The 15,341-nt window shown below is 36.5% G+C and overlaps 1 protein-coding gene across 1 annotated transcript in view; it reads right to left on the reverse strand.

Moving 5' to 3' along the window:
* LOC131039477 (protein EDS1L-like) overlaps positions 1-13,062 on the reverse strand; it is a 39,049-nt gene extending 25,987 nt beyond the window's left edge. Inside the window, exon 1 of the mRNA XM_057972251.1 lies at positions 12,559-13,062. Coding sequence (XP_057828234.1) covers positions 12,559-12,741 — 183 coding nt within the window. The 5' untranslated portion in view covers positions 12,742-13,062. The remainder of the gene's footprint in view (positions 1-12,558) is intronic.
* Positions 13,063-15,341: the final 2,279 nt, after the last annotated feature.

A 15,341-nucleotide genomic window follows, 5' to 3' on the forward strand; every position in this document is an offset into this window, starting at 1 on the left:
AGGAGGTTTGATCTCCTTTGAATTGCTTGCTCTACTTTCTCGAAAACTTGGTAAGTGTAAATGACCGCGAAAATGCTTTTAAGTACACAAAATACCTTATTGGGCTCTGTGCGGGTTAGGTCAAAAACATTAAATGCACTTGGTTCACCTTTAACCAATTTACTCTCCTTTTTTTGTTTTAACTGAGTAACCAAACTTCCTTCATTTACCGACTTGACAGGTTTCCTGTAAAGTGCTTCAAAGACTTTGATAGAATTTCAAACTTACTATTACATCTTAACTATGCAGATTTTGAATTTAGTATGTAATAGAATAGGAACTGTTAAGATTTTAACCTTTAGAGAATGCAGTCCCTTCATACCTTTACTGATTAATTTGGAATAGGAGCACCTAACTCGATAGGTAAGGTTCTTTCTTCATTTGACACAATTTCCTTCTTTTTCCAAATCATCTTTAATTTTTCTTTTATTTCCTCAGTGTCTTTTCTAGTTGATCTCTCCAATCTCCAGCTAAGTGTCCCACTTTGTGACAATAAAAACATGCCATACCAGGATTTCTCCATGATCTTTGGTTGTTCATTCCAAACCTTATAAATCAGTTAGCACTAATATGTCCATATCTTCCACAATATTCATACCATATCCTTGTATTGTAATCCCATGGTACTGCAGAATACTGTCAGTAAGGATCTGTGTGAGTTCGATAACCTCTAGCATTTGCTCAGTATGCATACCACATAAAGTTCTTTTGCTTAAACCAGCACTTCTCGGTACTATGTCTATATCTATTGCAGTTTTTACAAAACCCTTTGAATTTTGTCTTCTGATAATTGTTAACAAACTTTGTCCTACATTGATTAGATGTGTGACCATATTTATTGCAATTGTAACAATAATCATTGGACTTAGTGACATTTGGTTTCTTACCTTTTCTAATTTGACATATGTTGGCAGTGTGACCTTGATTTCCACAGTAGTTGCAAATAGGCTTCTTTCTTTTGATGTTATTCCTGTTTCCAGCTTGCTTTGATGATTCTCCTCTCTCGGTAGTATGAATTCCCTTCTCGGTAGAGTCTTTTCCTTTGTAATCGAGTCCTGCATCTTTGTTGGGTCGTCTTGTGTTCAGTTGCTCATCCAACATCTTTGTTCTTCAGTGTTTCTTTGGATTTCTTCTTTGTTTCAAGTTCATCGGTTAACTTTGATACTTCAAGTTTCAATGCTTGATTCTCATCATTCTTCAGAATTGCTTCATGATGTGCATAACCTAGTTGATCTGATAGGTTTTGTTGAATTCCAGTCAACCTTGTGATTTCATCATTCTTATCAGATACTAAGACTTCAAGTTGTTGTTTCTCTCTTTCTAGATCTCTTACTTTATCCTCAGCTATTCTCAATGCATCTAGATTTTCAGTCATTTGTGTGCTGAAATGATCATGTTCTCTTTTCATTGCTTTTAGTTGATTAGCCAGTGCTTTGATCTTTTCTTTCAATACTCCAATCATTTCTTCAGTTTCTTCAGATATACTGTTCTCAAATGATGTCTCAATTTGTTCCACTAACTCTAGAGAGTCCTGCAAATCATCAAATAATCTTCTTCTCACTTTCAGAGATTTTTGCATTTGCCTTTGCATGTCTACGATCACTTGATTAGCATGATCCAGCTCTTCTTGCAGATACACAATCCTCTGAGATTTTTTGTAGCCTTCCATTGATAAGATCTTTCTCTTTAGGCAGTTAAACCCTTTTCCAAGATATGAGCTCTGATACCAATTGTTAGGCCCAATATGGAAAGCTAATGTACTGAGAGGGGAGAGGTGAATCAGTACTTCAAAACATTTCTTCAACAATATCTTTACTATTATGCATAAACTGAATAGTGCAATAACATAATATAAAACTAAAACAAATAGATAACAATCATACATGATTCACTCCATAACACATATATTTTGGTTACGCAGAAACTCTTGGTTAGAGAGAAAAACTGCAGTGGGGATGGCACCCACAACTTCACTACTACAATAATAAAGAGTGCTCGATTAGAGCTACATATTTAGCTATTTATGATAGCTTACCCTATTAGGAGTAACAAGATCTGTTAGATCTACCTTGCTAAAGGATTTTACAACACTTCATCTAAATGTTGCACCTGGTTAGAGGCTTTACAATTTATAGACTTGATTAGAGTCTTTTACCCTGTTAAAGGTTTCTCTTTCAACTTCACAATATTACAATAAAATCATTACAAATATCTGCAACTTTACATCTGAAATGTTATAGCAGATTCTATGTGCTCAGAATAGATTACCTTGCTTATAGCATACCTCGGTAACCCATATAGTAACTCGGTAAACCCTTCTGTTTACTCAGTTCTTCGACTGTTCTCTAAAAACCTTCTCGGTGACCTCTATGTCTCTATAACAGTCTTCTTACACTCATGCACACACCTTTAACTCTTAACTCATGCTGTATAAATAGATCTCTTATGATGGTGATCCAATTCATTGTTTTGATCTTACAAACATGATTTATTGAATGAATAATTATGTAGAATATTTCATTGGTTAGATAACCTCAAAATCATACACAATCTTTATGTGCAATTTCCAATGTGATAATGGTTAGATGTGCCTCGATCTTGTAACACGTTTTCATATGCATGTCTAGGTTCATTGAATCTGGTAACATGTTTCACTCGATGTGTCTTCTTTGCTGCTCGGTAGACATGAAATGATACTCGGTAGACAGCTCAATATATACTGCGTTCTGTGACTACTTTCTTCTGTAACCGACTAGACTGTACATACCGACTGAATATTTCGGTAATAGATAACTGACTAGAGTATATAGTATAACTTTGACATAAAACTAATGGCAATCTGATAAGTAGTAACACGGTCGACCTAATAAGATATTGTATGTGAGGTCTATGTCTAAGACCTGGCACATAGTATCTCTTTGTATCGGTCCGACTTGAATTGGAAACACCACTGTTCCTTTAGAGGATCTTTCTTCATCATCATATGCCTTTATAGTAATCTTTTTGCGTGGATCAATAGACTCCTCCGAGAAGCCTAATGCATGGATAAGTTTTAAGGTACATATATTAAGTCCATCTCCTCCATCTATTAATACTCATTTTACTCGATGTTTATAGACTATGACTTCAATATGGAGAGGAGTATTATGTTGATGACTCAACGAGATATTATCGTGCTCAGAAAAAGTGAGATTATGAGGCCCTATCATATGAGCGACCATGGCTTGGAATTTGTCAGCATCCACATCTTGAGGTACATTCGTTTCTAATAGCGCTTGTTCCAATATGTCTTTGTGTTTTGGCGAAAGTTTCAACAACTCTAGTGTAGATATTTGAGCAGGAGTTTTGTGCAGTTGGCTTACTAGATCATATTGAATTTTGGGTACAGTGTTTGTTGTCGATGTATGTCCCTTTAAGACATATTTTTGAGCTTTGTTTGTTACATTGACAGATTCATGATCACGTTGATCTCGGATTGTGATGACATTGACTTGATTGTCCTCAGCTGATATATGATTGATGGTGTTATTGTAGATGTGATTGATACGAGCTCCACATGTATCGTTTGAGGTTGAAGCTCCATCCTTGTTGTAGTTTGGAAGAGGATTCTTAAAGGCTCCATGGTCACCATTTGTCTTGAGACCATCCACTGTTAAATCACCTCTATCAATCATGTCCTGAACAATGTTTTTCAGTCTCATGCAATCATTTGTTTGATGACCTTTGTTGCGATGAAAATCACAAAAGTGCGAGTCATTCCACCAAGGTGGTTTGATTTGTGGTTCATAGTTGCTCATTTCTGGTAAAGAGATAATTTTGTTTGCCAAGAGTTCTCTGAATGCTAACTCCAGTGATTGTCCCAGTGGTGTGTAAACATGTTTTTGAAAATTGTTGGTGTTACCTCGTGAATTGTTATTAGGCCCTCGATTTGTGTGATTGTTTTGAGCATTGTTGGCATTGTTGGTGTTGGGTTGACCTTGATTGGTATTCGGTGTGTAAGTATTAGTGTATGGGTTAACACCTTTGGGATTCTTTATAGCCTGAGTATTACCCGATAATGCGAGCACGGGCTGCTTATATTTTGGATCATTTGATTCATTGCCTCCTTCATTTCCATTGTTTTTGTTTCTGGTCCAGAATCTGGATTTGTCCAAGTTGTTGTTGTTTTGGTTATTGTAATGGGATGAACTTGTTCCTTCTTTGAAGAATTTTAACGTTCCTTTCTTGACACATGCTTCTTCCACTTGAATTCCATTCTCAATCAATTTAGCGAAAGATGGTATGCATTGGAGCTTGAGTTTGTAACTCATCTCACCATTCAAGTTGTCGATGAAAATTTCCATTTTCTCCTTTTCGGGGATATCTCAAGGATATCTTGAAACCATACACCGCCATCGTTGAAGGAAAACCATGAATGTTTCATTGTTTTTCTATTTGGTATTACAGACGTCTAACATGGTGATAGCGTGTTGAATGTTATAGGAATATTGAGTTATGAATTTGTTGACTAGTTCATCAAATGATCTGACAGGAGGTGTGATTTTGGATAACCATTCCATTGTTTGCCCTCCCAAGCTTCTTGGGAATAACCTCATCAAATAGGTGTCATCATGAGCGAATTCAAGACTCATTGTGTATAATTCTCAAACATGATCATGGGGATCACCTTTTCCATCATATTTGTCAAATTTGGGAACGTTTGTGTTTGGAGGAAAAGGTATCATGTTCAATCTTCTATCAAATGGATAAGGACAAATTTCATTTAATGAATACCTTACGGTTGTCCCTTGTTGTATGTCTTGCATTTGTCTTTGTAACATTTGCATTTGTTGAGTAAGGGCAATCAAAGGTGCATTATTTTGCCAAGGGAAGAGTTCTTCCCTTGCATTAGTTCTAGGTTGAAATGGTGTATAGAACAGCATGTTTTGCTCGGGGATGTGTTGCTCAGGGATGTTTTGTCCTAGTGCATTTTGTTCAGGTATGTTTTGTTCAAGGATATCTTGCTCAGGGTCACGTGTTTCTCCTTCTCGTTGTCATTCTTGATATTCGTAATGTTGAGATTTTGTTCTAAACATGTCTGTGTCAAAGTCTTCAGGAAGTTTAACCCCTTTGCTTGTGAGCATGAGTAGATATTTTTCTTTATCATTTTCCATGAGTCTTTCCACAAGTTTTTGAAATTAAACACTTTCTTGACATTCTTGAAGAATTTCTTCAAAAGTTTAGGCTTCCTCTAGATTTGGATGCTCGAAAGGATTTGATAATATTCGATTCATGCTAGATTCTGATTGCATTTCACTTTGTTTGTTTTGTTGAGAGCGAGTAACAACAGGCATCTAGTAGAAGCTCTCTGTGACAAAAGGAATGAACTCTTCTTCAATGTTTTGTTTAGGGGTTTGTGGTTCAAATCTGGGGATGTTGTAAGTGATGCACTAGTTAGGAAAGAATGCTGGATTAATCTTTCCTCCACGATTTATTTGTTGACTGAATGCGGATTTTTGACAAAATACTCTAGTCTTCAAAGGTTCCTTGTCAAATTTGTTTGATTTTTTCTGAATATATAATCGCACATGATGAAGGAAATTTCAATGAGACTTGAAGAGTTGACGATTGATGTATAAAAATTTATTTATTCTAGCAAGTTTTGATGGATTAGGTTGTCGTTTCTTCAACTTAATGTTACGATAAATATTCTTTCTTCTCAGAATATGAGGATTAGTCTTGCACAAGCGACCAATGGTTTCCTTTGAGTTGTTTTGGATTCAATTTATCTTGTTTTGGAAACTTAAGTTTTACTTTATCAAGTGAAGGTTTAGATGCCCCCTCACGACAAAGTGTGTCAAACGATATGGAATACGAGCTTTCCCAATATGGAAACTCAGTTTGACAACTTGGAGTTTTTAGAACAACTATGTTTTGGGATAAAAATTCATTTGATTGAAAGACCTATTTGATATCTACGATGAGGTTTCCTGATTTTGATAGGATAGATATGCTTATCGTGCGACCATTTTTAGATTTTGGATGACTTTTGTTTGATGAGAAACTTACTTTGGAAATAACTTTTGATACTCTATTTTTTTTTTGTATTCTGATTTGACGAAGCTCAGGCTGATGAAAGGAGGTTTCTGAAAATGTTTTCAAAATTTTCCAATTTGACCTCTATTTTGCCCCCTGTTTTCCTAGTTTTTGTCACGTGCTAAAACTGAGACACGATGCGCTATAGAAAGTTCTCAATGTGCTAATGAAAAGATCTTACGTGCTATGATGCCCCCTTCTACGTGCTAACTGATTTATACTGTTTAACTTTGTTTCAGTTTCTGCTCAGATGGTCATGCGCTAATATGGGCCTTCTACGTGCTAACAGTTAAACTTTAGGCGCTAAAGGTTGACTTCAACGCGCTAAGCTAATGCTACCATGCGCTACACTGTTTTCAGAACGTGCTAACTGTTACTTTTTGTGTAGGGGAAAAAGCGAGACTAAGCAAGCATGCCCTAATCTCACTTTCAACCACACACTTGTGGAATACGAAAGAGCCTAGAGGTGTCACACAATTGGCTACTTCTTCTTGTGAAAGAGAGAGCCATGGGCTACCTATTAGGATTTCTATTCCTTTGTTGCAATTGAAAGATGAAATGATGCAAGTTCAATCCCTAACCCCAAAGTGCAAGTATGAACTAATAACAAGATTGCAGAATTGAACTTAAACAATGGAAAGTTGTAAACACAAGGACAAGACAAGAATGCAAATGCGTACCCGGAGTTAAAATCTGACTGAAAATGTTCGAGACGGGGGCGCAGGCACCACTGTCCTGATTTTGCACCTGAAACTACTCTGGAAACTGTTGTTTTGCAACCTAGAAAACTGTCAAAAAGTGCTGAAGATGCTGTCTGTCAGGAGGACCAGGGCGCCCAGCGCCCCTGTCCCAGGGACCAGGGCACCCAGCGCCCCTGTCCTAGCAGGACCAAGGCGCCCCATGCCCTTGTCCTGGTCTTTCGCTCTGAAATTTGGTGTGAAGTTCGGTCTCCGTCTGCTTCTTCCGAATCTGTAACTTGCGGCGTCGTCCGAATTCTGAAACCTGCACTTATATCTGAAAAAGGTGTGGTGGGCGGCTATATAGGGTTTTGCCTTAGTCAAACCCCCACTTCAGTGATTTCCACCTCCACGAATAGCCAAGTTGTATTGTAAAATGTATTGTGTGTGCAGACCTAGTGTGTGTGCAAGGTCCTTAAATGCAAGAAAGCAAACTAGAGCAACCTAGAAAGTAAACCCTAATTGCTTGTAAATGATAATGTAAATGCTCTAAATCAAGATGCAAAGTGATCTAAAGCATGAATAAAGGATATATTGAATCTTATGCAAAGACATGAAAACAACATGAAATCATACCCAACCCCCAAGGGAGGAGTACAAGCCAATCTTCAGTCGGTAATCTCCTATTGTTCTTCAATGTCTTCCAAGCCCTAAATAGATGAATGAAATTGATAAATGCTTGATAGATGGATGTTGAATGTTGTTGAAGTCTTCAAAGATCTGCTCTTTCGCTGCATAGAAGGTCCTCGAAAGCCAAAATTCGGATCCTTTCAAATGAAGAAAGAGAGCTCTTATATATGAAACCCTAGGTCTTAATTTCGACTTTTGGCCGACCTAGAGATTGAATATCCCGCCAATTTCTTGGGGTTAAGCTTTATTTTATGATTGGATCGTGCTCCTAAAATTTCAGGAAAAATGTCCGGGACCATGTGCACTCCGAGCGCCATGGTCCTCTCTGGGCGCCATGGTCCCGACAACTTTTCACCAAATTTTCAGGGCCGTCGGATATGATGATTTTAGAGAGAATCCCGAAGTTATAGGTGATTTTGAGATGTTTTGACCCTCGAAATCAAGCCCCCAAGTTCAAAATAGGACCTAATTAGGGTTTTTGATTAAATGATGTATAGGAGGAATAAAATGAAAAGGGCACACTTTAATGAAAGGGCCCAACTTTATGATGTGGGAGATGATAAAATAGGACCTTAGACCTAATTAATTTAATTAATTAAGTGCTAAAGGGGAAATGCAATGCAAAATGCAAAATGCGCTAAGGCGGGTGCTAAACTAGGTGTGAAATTGTACCACCCTAGCAAGTGTGTACAATTTACGACGCTACACTTTTGAGTTTAGATTTTTGATGCAGCGTCACTATTAAGACTTGATGTGCTAAAGAGAATGGTTTATGCACTAAGAGATGGTTCCTATGCGTTAAGAAGTTGCTCTTACGTGCTAAAACTGCCCTGAAAATATTGACTTGGTTGTTTTATGCAATTTTAGAGTTTTTGCCTTGAGTTTTTCAGTGATAGATGATTTTCTGAGATAACAAATGAAAGCACGACACCAAAGAGACAACCATTTTTTCTTAATCTAAATAATAAGTGTATGTTCTGTGAGGATGTGTTCAAATCCCCAATGTTTTTAACAGGTTTCGGATACAAAGAATACACTTCAAAAAGACTCTTTATTCAAAGGCCATAATAAATATCATAGCCCACTAGTCTCAATACTCCGTCAGCTCAAACAGCCGTGTCACCCCCTAGGGGGCGCCCGTTTTTTTGCCTTTTGCCAGAAATTAACTCAAAGTGAATTGCTTCACAATTGAGTAGTTATCTTGGGAGATATATGGTGAGTGATTTTGGGGGCGGATTCTTCTCCACCCTTGCACTATGATATTACAAATTTCTGGTTACTAACTCGGCTCAAATTTTCTATGCTAAGATTCATAATCAAGCTTCCTGTTCAGCCGTCAGTGATAAACTGCCTCAGGAGGCTTCCCAACCTTTAGAACAAAGACTTTACGTATCTTAAGGATACTGGGGGAAGGCTAATTGTTGCGCACAACCGTTGAAAAGGACTTTCGTCGCTTTCCACATTTGATTATAGTGGGTTGGAACACTTGGCATCAAAGTCATTTCCCTCTTAGGTCATTCCCTTTACACCAGCCAAAAATGGCTTTAAGAGTTTTTCAACCCCTCGAGAAGGCAGGCCTGCTAAAGGATTTAAATGTTGTGTGACTAAAAGCGTAAGAGTAGTCTGGCTTTTTGATCACCCAATTAAGGGGAGAGCATATACCTTCTACTTTCGAGACAAGGCAAACAAGGTTCTTTTTACCTTTCAAGTCAATGATTTTGTAAGATCTAAATGGAGATGTTGCTCCACAAAACATGGTGTTTATTTCAACCTTTCATGGCAATGATTTTCTGATCTATTTGAAAAGAAAGGGTCAACAAAGTAAATCCGACATTTCGTCAACAAAATAAATCAATTGTTGGTCAACAAAATAAATCGATCCAAAAGGGAAGATCTTCCCTCTTTGGTTGCAAACGACCTTGGGACTTTGTGTGATTCTTTACTTTGCTAAAACCTAAAATGGATCCTTTTATACACCAAAGGATGGTGAAATTCTTTTTAAGCCCTTTGATTTTGCAAAAATGAAAATTTGTTTTGTTCTTTTTAGAACCCAATTTGAGAATTTTTCTCCTAGAAAAGCAACAAAAGATTGTTGTTGTGGTTTGTCTTACAGCCCAAAGTAAGGTGAGTTCAATCTTATCCAAAAAAAACAAAAAGAATGACTCTAAATTTTAACTAACTTAACTAAGTTAGTAAAATTTAAAACTATTTTAATTTTACAAATAAAATCCAGCTCTACCTACAAGAAATTGTCAGAGTCCTGCAAAAGTTCCAATCAAACAGTTAGAAAAATCTGGGTTTTGGTGGACTTCTACAAGTCTAAATTTAAGTTCGGTTACAATTTCATTTTTGTTTTTTATCTGTTATGCGCTATAGGGACAAACTGTACACGCTACAGGATGAGTTGGATGCGCTATCAAATAGACCCAATGCGTGGCTCTGTTTTTCGAATGCGCTGCTCTGTTTTCTGGATGCGCTGCTCTGTTTTCCTTCTGCGCTGAGACCTATAGCAAAAGGCCAGTTAAGATGATGCGCTAAACTAAGTACTTGACACGCTAGAGTATAAACCCCACGTGCTAAAGAGTGTACGGGATGCGCTATAATGTTAGCGAGATGCGCTAAATAATATTCTCCATGCGCTGATTCTTGTTTCTCGCATACCTGCAAAAGTGCTTATATTTGAAAACTGATTTGATTAATGGAATCATGGGTTTGAGCCCCATGGTGGGCACCAAAAATGTGTGTGGGAAAAGCAGGTCTATGAAACTCAAAATGTGAAAAAGTGGTCTCAAAGAGGCTTGCTCACACACCCATCTTGGTGCAAGTTATGGAGTCATGAAGAATGACTCAACTTCCCAAGGTTGGTTCCATAGTTCTCTATCTCACAAGATCCCTCAATTCAATGCCTTTGCTCTCAGATCACTAAGAAAAGTGACTTAGGGATGGCTAATGCAAGAACGAGGGATGCTTTAGATTGATTTAGTTATGGAAATGCATCCTAAGGTATGCATGATTCTACAAATGCAACAAACTAGATTATAAGATGACAAGATTAGTAGAAACACTATCCTAACATGATATACTAGTTGATGTTCTAAGATAATGATAAAGAAAATACTCTAAAAATGCTTATTTAGATTATTTCCTAATACAAAAGAGGCTAAATGTGTTGATAAAATTGAGCATAAATGAGATACTAAAGCTTGCATGGATCCTTAAAATGGAGGAAGGAGAGCTCTATTTATAGTGAAAATAGGGCAGTGGATGGCCAAGATTGAAAGAGTTAATCAAGGGTCAAGTTTGAAAGTTGGCAAACCATGTTTACAATTTTCACCAATGAAATGGTGACAATTGTCAACATAAGACCAGTTGAGAGGAGAGGTAGGACGCATTAAATGGTTGAGAAGACCTCATGGTTACCCTAGGGGGTAAGGGTTAAGGTTAGGTTAAGATTATCCATTGGATAAAGCTTTTACCCAAAGGATAAACTCTTGTGCAAGGGTTAAAGGGATAACCATGGTCAAAGCAATGAATGCTTGAAGAGACCCCTGGGTTAGATGTGGGTTGAGTTTAGAGAAATTTTCTAATCATGCTGGAGGGTTGAGTTAACCATTAATGGTTTGGAAGACTTTCAAAATTAAGTTGTTGAAGCCTTTAATGGTTTTCAAAGACTTTGAGGGTTTGAGAAGTGACTTCCCCTTGCTTAGGGATGTGACAATATTTAGGAGATGGGTTAGGCTAATTTAGAAGTGATTAGAAGAGTCTAGAAGGGGGTTTAGGAGGCAAGTGGGAGATGTAGGATTTTGCAAGTGGATGAGGAATAAAATGATTTAATTAAAATAAAATGTTTTATTTCAATTTAGTTGCAATTTGGGGTAAACTATTAATTAAATATAAATTTAATTAAAAGTAGAGAGAAGGGGTTTAATTGAATAAATGATTTAGTCAATTAAATGACATAAGTGAATATAACTAAGTAAATTGAATAATTTACTTAATAAAATAGAAGAATGTAGGTAATTTTAATTAAATTAGATTTAATTAAATAGAGGAATGAACATAAAATATTCATTTTAGGAGTATGTTCATTTGTATACATCTACAATGATCATTTTAGGTTTCACATATACCATAAGGTGGAGACAAAATGCAATATGAAATTTGCATACCTATATTATTTATCATTTATTCGTAGTGTTTTAGTACATAAACATATTGATAAATAAATTGAATTTTATTAAAAATTAGATTTCTTACTCTCTATTTATACTTATCAATATCTTAATTTATATTTACCTATGTAACATCATTATCCTTATCTAAAAGTATATTCAATCATATATCTATTTTTAATTTCTTGAATTAAAATATTTAAATTTAGAAATTTCTTATTAAATCAACAAAATTTTCTTATTTTAACGAATGATTTTTTTATTAAACTAACTTAAATTAAGTTTTAAAAAAATTCAAAAAAATATAAATTAAATAATATCATTACTATAAAATGATTATTAAGATAGCTAATATAAATTGAAGTAATCTATTGGTAAGTAATCTGTAGTGTTCAGCTGAGTGAAATAATATTTAAATTCTATTATTCAGTTGACCCAAGCAAGTGAATATCAGTACTATTTATTAGTTTATTACATAATCTAAAGAGTATGATATCTTATGTAAATTTAATTAACCTTAATTCAAATATTTTATATTGTAAGATAATTCAACATTTATTACATAAATAAATAAATATTAAACTGGAAATTATAATATATGAAAAATATCAGTAAAAACATTTTAATTCATATAGATTTTTTAATAAAAAAAATTATTCATAAAAAGACACAATTAATTTCTATATAACTAATAATAGAACAGATGTACGAATCGATCCTAAAAGTTTAGGCAGGCACAAAAAATTAAGAGGAACGCAATTCCATTATTTTTATATAAACATGCTCTTCGAAATTGATCTTAATCAATCTATAATTAATTTTATAAAATATATAAAAATATAAAAATATATAGTTTTTTTGTTTGGATAATAAAAAACTAAGATGAGCGATGTTAATATGCTTACCTGAATGCCGATTCCAAGAGCATTCAGTTGGATTTCCATGGCAGAAGATTGTGGTGCACCTTGAGACAATGGAAGATTTTGAAGCCCTTCCAAATTGACGACGTTTGTGTGGGAATTGAAGACTGGAAGCCTGACCTTGAGCACTAGCCAAGGAATAAAATAGGATGGGCAGCACAGCCTCATTGTTTTCAACAAAAAAACCTCCCTCCTCTGAGCAGAACAAATAGTACCCAAATGGCCTGTAAGGGCTTAACTTCACTGCAGGCTTCAGGCAAAAACATCATTCTTTGAAACATCGTTATAGAAATGATTGGCCCACCCCTGCCTACGAACTACTCTGGCGAGAATTTCATCTCCAATCAGGGGAAAACCAAATGTGATGGCGAAAACAGAGGCGCCCTTACCAGATTTCTCCAAACTAGCAAGTGTGGCCAAAGTAGCAATCCCACCTCCAATGGAATGGCCTGTAAACACAACAGTTTTTCCTGTTCCAAGTGCCTCTCCAACCTGCAAGAACAAAATAAGAGTTTCTTAATTTCAAGTGCAAAACCACATGGAATCTAACACTGAATATAAATCATAAAATAAGAAGTAATGTTTGGCCGAATAGATACATAAAAGGCTCCTTGACTACAGAGCACTTTAAAAAGGCCCTGTCTCGAAGGAGGGCTACGCAATGGCTAAAGGGGGACTCTTGGATTTTGAGATCTAAGAGCTCTCAGGGACGAAGGACACTCAACCAACGTGAGAGTGTTAGATTTATAGATCTGGAAGTGAAAGGGCTTTTTGTTTATATAGTTCCAAAATTCCTCCTTTTTCCTTCCTGGGTTTGGCTCAATAGATAGATTATACATGATTAAAGAATATGAATCAAAATGGGTTTGGCTTTGGCTGCGTCTGTGTATAGTCTACCATCTCTGACTCTCCAGAGAACCACCCAAATCCACGTTGACCCATCAGTTTTGTCAGGCAAAACTTAGATTTTGGAACCCTTCAAGACCTCATTGTAACGTTAATAGCCTCCGTTTCTGTTCTGTTTGGAGAAAGTAAAGATTCCTGCTGATGGTATGGTAATCCTCCTCCTAGCCTCTGTTTCTATTCTGTTAGGAGAAAGTAAAGATTCCTGCTGATGGTATGGTAATCCTCCTCCTCGCCTAAACGTATCAGACTACTTAGGCACATGGATGAACCTGAGTAGATTTACTGAAAACAGGTAGGATTGAATATGAACTGATCTATAGTAACGATAATCTAGCCCAGTCAAGTCTATTCATTCTCAGATAGGCCTGGCGTAAGACAAGGGAAAAAAATAAATCCACATAACAGGCCTGAGACCTGTTAGGCTTTTAGGCGAATAAATAGATGGAGATTTTAATGATGCCCAAAAACCCAGACAGTTTAATTACCACAGGAGAAAACCACAAAAAAGCGAGCAGCTATCGAGAAAAGAGGACAATAGCAGAGGGAAAATTTCCTTTGACTGCTCTCCTCCGTAAGAACAGGGATAGACCTCAATTTTTAACGCCCCTTCATAAGAACTGCACAGGTGTAACACAATATGTGGACTCTATCTTAGATTCTAACTGAGCAAATACAAACTTTTGATTGGTTGAATTTTTCTCCTGCCCAGAGAGCCCAAATCCATAGAGAAACCTCCCCAGCTTTCAAAACCCTCCACTTACACATGTCAAACAGATTCTAAAGCTGGGTAGATTTCTAAAAGCTGCAATTTTTCTTAGACGTGAGTTTAGACTTCACATTTACAGACTCAAAACACGTTAATACATTTATATTCCCCTTCGTAGTCAGATCTGATCGATCCAGTCTAGAAATAATATACAAATCTGGGCTTTGATGTTGTTCCAAAGACCTAAAAATTTGGTGAGAGCCTCGCTGTAGACAGTGGCTCGCTCCCGGGGCTCCTTTCTTGTAGTCCCATCCACCATGGACTCAAAACAATCATTATTCTCATTGATCTTGCAAACTCCAAATTTATTGTCTATTCGACCAAAGGCACTGGAATCTAGAGAACCCGAGAAGGCTACGCAAACTCTGTTATTTGCAAAATCTTGCGAAACATATCCATTAGCATTGTTTTAAGCAGCACAACTTGCCCTCCTGATAGTTTCTGGTCCTCCAAACCTGCACTCAACACCCACAAGAACAAATTCAACAGAAATAAATACAAAGGAGTAAACAATACTAATATGAGACAAAGGAAGACTCAGAAGCCCCCTGGATACAGAATCTATCCAAGTGGGTTTTCTTGTTTAGAACGTTACAGATCAAAATTTTCCACAAATTTGTTAATGAAGTCAAAACTACATAAACTATAATTGAAACATCTATGATCTAAAAACTTTCGTACAGGGTTGCAAAAAACATCAAGACGTGAAATGAAATGGTCATAAATTTATTAACCTTGCAAACACAGAAGCCATGACAAGCTTGAAAAATTGGATATGCACTGCAATACTCAAAATCAATGGCTTTCTCTCCTTCCTTTCTCTTCTTTACGTTTGGTCTGGGTGAATGGATGCTCTGTATGTATCGCCGAACACAGGAAGAAAGTTGGACTTGTCAATCAAGGGAAGAAGTGCGGAAATTTTGCGTCCTGTGCGAAATTGCAAGGTATGTCTAGGCCGGACCATAATGACAGAAGACCACTCTTCCGCGAACATTTCCGCTTGGTTGGATCAGCGCTCTTCCAAATCGCTCAAAAAGATTGTAGTGTGGACTAATTTTGAGGACATAAAAATGGATTCAAATTGATTTTCTTGGAA

This window comes from Cryptomeria japonica, chromosome 9 (assembly GCF_030272615.1).
Source record: "Cryptomeria japonica chromosome 9, Sugi_1.0, whole genome shotgun sequence".
Taxonomy (NCBI): Eukaryota; Viridiplantae; Streptophyta; class Pinopsida; order Cupressales; family Cupressaceae; genus Cryptomeria; species Cryptomeria japonica.